The sequence below is a fragment of the Erigeron canadensis genome, chromosome 9 (genome assembly GCF_010389155.1).
Source record: "Erigeron canadensis isolate Cc75 chromosome 9, C_canadensis_v1, whole genome shotgun sequence".
Lineage (NCBI taxonomy): Eukaryota > Viridiplantae > Streptophyta > Magnoliopsida > Asterales > Asteraceae > Erigeron > Erigeron canadensis.
In genome coordinates, this window is record NC_057769.1 from 812,585 (window position 1) to 818,584 (window position 6,000).

The 6,000-nt window shown below is 37.1% G+C and overlaps 1 protein-coding gene across 1 annotated transcript; it reads right to left on the reverse strand.

Annotated features, from left to right (window-relative positions):
• Positions 1-1,160: 1,160 nt before the first annotated feature.
• LOC122581243 (sulfoquinovosidase-like) lies at positions 1,161-5,799 on the reverse strand. The gene is made up of 8 exons (XM_043753424.1): positions 4,609-5,799; positions 4,245-4,377; positions 3,899-4,114; positions 3,227-3,382; positions 2,888-3,140; positions 2,306-2,706; positions 1,883-1,999; positions 1,161-1,787 (listed from the first exon to the last, which is right to left on the reverse strand). Exons 1-8 carry the CDS (start codon positions 5,586-5,588, stop codon positions 1,452-1,454), a joined length of 2,592 nt encoding a protein of 863 aa, XP_043609359.1. The 5' UTR covers positions 5,589-5,799; the 3' UTR covers positions 1,161-1,451.
• Positions 5,800-6,000: the final 201 nt, after the last annotated feature.

Sequence of the window (6,000 nt, forward strand, 5' to 3'; positions counted from 1 at the left end):
ATTCCTCTGTACTTACATATGAGGATGTGAAGGTAATCACCATCAGTAGGTCAAAACTAGCTAAATTGTTTATGGAGCCTTTCTTTGAGGAGTTGATTGTTGGTTGTTTTGTGAGGGTTGGCGTTGGGAAGTCAAAGACCGGGCCAATATACTGTCTCTGCATAGTTAGAAATGTGGATGCAACTGACCTTAACAGACAATACAAGCTGGGAAACAAGATGAATCATAAATATCTGAATGTTGTCTGGGGAAATGAAAATTCTGTTGCCAGGTGGCAGATAGAGATGATTTCAGACTCGCCGCCGATCAAAGAAGAGTTTGACCACTTAATTCAAGAGGTTGACCGTCATGGTGGAAGGATGCCCAGTAAACAGGAGGTGTTGGATAAGCGAGATGCCTTAGAAAAGTCCATGTGTACTCTGCAGAATCCTTGAAGCAAAAGCTCTATGAGAAGAAGTCAACAATAAGAAACAACAGTTAGTGCCAGTTCCCAGAAAATGATGGGAGGGGGGCATGCATTGACCCTATCAGTAAGCGACCGCAAAAGACAGAGAGGTCTGCTTTGAAATGTGATGCTTGAAGAAACTTGTGGGACGACAATGGCTCATGTTAGATTTAGGTAATGTATTAACGTTCATGCTTGTTTCATTGGCAAACTTAATGGTGGATATGAACCTGAATTATGCTATGGTTGTGTTATTGTCTGATTTTTAGCTTGACCTAGATTTGACAATCCGAAATTCTAGTTGGAATATAGTCTAAATAAGTAAACATGATCTTTTGCACTCATGGATTCTTGTTAACAACATCCTCATAGATCTTGAATCTTCAAGTTTAAGGTCAGTTCCCTTGAATTATGAATTTTGTTAGTTTATAGTTCTAGAATGTTACATATATTATTTGTTGAATATATAGACACCCTTCTTTAGAGTTTTACTCTAGATAATTTGAATTATGAGTCACGATAAACAAACACTTAAACCCAAGGGGCTTGGTCCTAGCGGTTTTAGTGATGACCCATTGATTAAAAGTTCGTGGGTTCAAGACAGAAAATATAGTAAATGTGTGCACATGATGTGTGTAGTTAATTGTCTCTTAAGACCATATAGCGCACACCTATTGTTAAGGGGCGATCATGTGTTAAAATAGATTCTGGCCTTTGTCCTTGGGTTTGACTTAACTCCATAGTATGGTACCTAATAATAGGCGGAATGGCGGACATTGTTTTGGGCTCTAGTTTGAAGGGTCAGTTGGTGTCCAAAAGGCATACGGGGTCAAGTGTTTTTCCGTCAATTTAGATTTTTAAACATTTTGAAGTACACATCACTTTTTAATCATGTGAACCTTAGATTAGTAACGTACTGTACAGTCATTCACATCGATTGCTAATTTCCAATGTTGCCATTCACTGCTCTTAAACTTAACAACCCAACTCACTGTGCAACAAGTATTTATAGAATCTTGTAGTCTCTTAGATTTTTTAGGAAGTTCTCTCCTATAACTGATCCATCCTTGACAAAAATTGCTGGATAGCCAACTGGAGCTTCTATTGTAGCTTCTGAACCTTGAAGGTCATATAAATCTCCAGTCCATATATGCTTCCAAGCACTACTTTCTCCAACTGGAAAGTATGCTTTCACATTCTTTATTTGTTTATCAAGAGTTGGCACTACCAGAATCTCGTCACCAACAAGAAACTGCTCATATGTCAAGTTATGTACATGATCATCATTAGGGTAATGGAGAAATAGGTGTCGGCAAACTGGAAGACCTTTTTGACTAGCTTCCTGTACCATAAAGATGCATGTTAGAATATTTTACTGTTCTATTACTATGCATTTGAATAATAATTTATTTGCTACGAGTATTACTTATATATTACCTTCACGAGTTGGACCCTATAAAACTTCCATGCTTTGTAAACTTTTGCAAAACGTGCAAAATGCGATAATGTCCTTTCATTTGAATAGAACTGACAATTAACAGATGGCTTGTTTCCCTGCTCAAAATTTTGGTACAAGTTAAATAACTTTCTAGTCGGGACAATTAAATGAGAAGACGGCATCAATTAGAGTCAGAAAAGTGGACTGGTATGGTTTGATAACGAGTCAAAACGGTTAATTATCGAACAGGTCAGGTTGACCCAAAACACATTTCCTGAAACTTAATGGATGTTCTGATAAACAATTAGTTTGTCATAACTTTCTAACGTTTATTAAGTACTTTCTTACTCTGACCCGTCAGACAAAAAAACATAAACCCAAATCGACCATCATTTGTAAGAAGTAGGAACTATATGACTTACTTCATGTGTTCGGAATATTGTGGTGAAGGCATTTAACTCCATCCATCTTATTAGTAACTCTTCATCTCTTTTGTACTTAAAGAAGGGTAAGTTTACTGCACAATAGCCTCCAATGTCACTATGATTAAACGCATATCCACAAAGCCCACTACTAAGCAAGCCGACAACGGCACTTTTAATCCCATCATTAGCCTGCCAACTCACCATTTGATCCCCTTCCCAAAAGAGCATTGCCCATTTAGGACTATTTCTGAAACCCGCTCTCATAAAGAAAACCAATGATTCTGAAGGGTCTTCTTTCTCCTTTCCAACAAGTGTGCTTTTCCATTCTTCCGTGAATTCCCGGTTTATTTGGGCCCATATCTCTGGATATCTATTATGTGCAGATATGGGATCTTCACCTGAAGAATATCACATGCCATAATTTTAGGCTGATATATAATGATTTACTCGAGAACATGATTCATAGGTTATAAAAATTAGTGGCCCTTGATAAAATGAGCCATACTTTACCTACCAAATGTAGCATTAGATTTTATTACTGAGGTCATATTATATTCTTATGAAGAAAGAATAATGAACCTGAATAAATGCAGGCGTCGACAGGAAGGCCCTCACCAAAGTCAGCCATCCATCCGCGAACACCATCATCTACCATATCTTGAAGAATTTTTTTGAACCAATTTGCAGCATTAGGATGTGTCAAATCCAACATCCCCACATCAAAAGCCGTATTAGGAACCATGTAAGCTTCTCCATTCTTGTCTTTCACTAAAATGTCCAATCTTTTTGCCTCTTCAAAGAGGTTTTTCTTTGCATCTGGCTTAGTATCCATCTAGGAAATCAAGTCATCAAGTGAGATCTTCAAAAGATGAATGATAATGTTCACAATGCTTGTTGACCATAGAAAATGATACTTACCGGAGCTAGACAAGGATTGCAATATGTCATCACTTTAATGTGTTGGGTACTAAGATCCTTAATAAGCTGTTTCCATCCATTATACCGTGTTTCATCCACTTCCCAATTCCACCAAAGTTGTGATCCGATTACCGTCTTCCTCTCTCCTACCCAATCCTACACAACACCATATATTTATTTAAAAGTGGTTATGTGATTATTGAATAATCAAAATGAGGTGATCAGTTGTTAGAAAACATGGTGCAGAAGTTAGTAATGTGCTTCTGCTGCTTCAAGTGGTAATAGGTACTTCTGATGGTATTGATATTGGTAAACAGAGGAGTTTTTCCCTGTTTAGGCTACCTGGAGCAGGACGAAGTCTTTGACTAATATATACGGCCTAACAAAAGTATCCCTGTGACTGCCTCAGAACCCTTTCCTGGCCACCCCCAAACAGGGAGGACATCAAGACACCTGACCATTAGGACAGCTTGGTGGCGGCTAAGGTTGGTCAATTCTGATTAATTTTCAAAGAAATAAAAGATAAAGTAAGGGCATATAAGGTAGATTTACTCCAGCATTTAATAGTCATTTAGACTACATTAGTGATAACTGATTATGTGGCCTCTACTTTATCAGTTTATAATAGGCATTAGTAGTAGTCAAAACTGGGACTTGAGCTGAGAATGCTACCTGCAACCAGAATGCTGATATTGGAACGTCATGAGCCACTAGTTCCTCCCAAACATGCCGCACTTTGTTTGTTCCACCTTGCATTCCCACAATGGCACCAGATATGATCCAATCAGGAAGTTCAGGTGGTCTGCCAATCGACTCAGTGAACTGTTCAATGAGCTCAGAAGGTGAGTTCCCATACAATATCCTACCTTCAATACAATCTCCATGTATCTGCAACCATTGCTTATGATTTAGTTCATCTTTCTAGAAAGCTATTGACCACATCTAACTTTGTGATCAAAAATGTTGTATGAACAAGATCAATACTAACTTTGTAATGAAATATGTATCTCTTGCTAACCTGTATCTGAACTCTGTCATCCAGTGTAAGGTCAAAGACTGAATAGTCATAACCTTCAAGGTAAAGCGATTTCATCTTTGATGTCATATAAAACGGTGAAGGTGCATATGTTGTACTCCAGTCACCCCCAGCCCTGCAAAACGACATAGAAGGTTCACCAGGTCATTCTCATTTTATCTACCTACATTCATGGATACATGCATACAATTATACAGAGGTTAAGCTAGGCAATCTAAGGAAGGTTGGTTTAAAATTTTAGAATATTGCTTTAGGCCTGAGACACCCCTGGCCTCCATTGGCTCCAGCCCTTTATGTGCTTGTAACACGTGTATTATCCGAATATATTCTGGAAATATGCTCTTACCTGTAACTAACAAGATTAGCAGCAAATGTGATTGGTTGATCACCTCTGCCAATTCCTTGTTCTTGAACAAAGATCGGGACCTTCCTTCCTTTAAAGTCCATATGTGAGAACTGTTCCCCGAACCCAAAAAATCTTTCATTTTTTTCACTTGAATACGTAAGACAAATCCTATTAAAACACTCATTTCCGCCATCTTTCATTACTACATTTTCCTCTTCATTACTTAAATCTGTCACAACCCGTTTTCTCTTTAAGAATGATCCCCATATCCTAACTCTAATCCGTCTAGTTCGACTCGACTTCTTAACAAATCCCTTGTAAGTCCTAGGTGATAACTTTGGTGAACATCCAAGATTCAAATTTCCAAGTTTTACTTGAAACCCAATTTGATTACTATTCCTTTGATCAAACAAAAGCTTATACTTTGCATAACTATGCACATTGTTTTCTAAAGCTTCCAACTTTTCTTCATTTGACACTTTCTTATTCTTTCTTACACAAAAAATCCTACCTTTTATTTCAACAACAGGGGATTCGGGTCGATTTTCGACATACCCAGATTCAAATTCTTGATCTTTTCCTTGAAAAATAATGTCTTTTTCATTTTTCAACACATTTATTTCATCTATAGTTTGATGATCACATATATATTTAACATTTTTATCCTTAATAATAAATGATCCTCTACTTTCTTCCACTTCTGTTTCAGCCATTGCAGTTGAGATAAAAGATTGACCAGGGATTGTTGACCATATGGATCTTGTTGGTTGAGACTTATGACAAATGGAGAAAAAGCCACCATTTTCTGATGTAAAATGTAACTGAAAATTACTGCCAATGGTAAATATATTGTGGGTTAAGAGGGTAGTTTGGGAATTCAAGAAAAGATGTCCTTTTTTGTATGGTAAAGATTTTGGGGTTGATGGGAAAGGATTGTTGAGATGCTTGTTGTGTTTCTTGGTGATTTTGAGAGTCGACATTCTTTTGAAAAATGTTGTGTTGTGAATGTCGAAAAAATGATCGGTTTTTATGAGCAATAGCTCTGCCAAAGTTGGATTCAAAGCATTTATACTTTATAGTTGTTGATCTGGTGGGAAGTTACTAGTTTGCCCTCATGGAATGGCATTGGTGACTTTGTGGGATTTTGTATAAATTTTTGCTTCTATTGGTGGCTTGTTTTGAAGAAATATATGGAAGGTTTTGACTTTTAGCATTCAATGGAAAAGAAAAGACAGAGCTTGATTGGGAGGTTGGGGCCATTTGAGATTTGTATTGATGTGGTGTTCATAGATAGCACTCTATAGATGCATAACTTATGATATTCTTTTATTGAATATCATGGATTAGGATACTAACTTGATATAGGACAAATTTGAATATGCTAAATCAGAG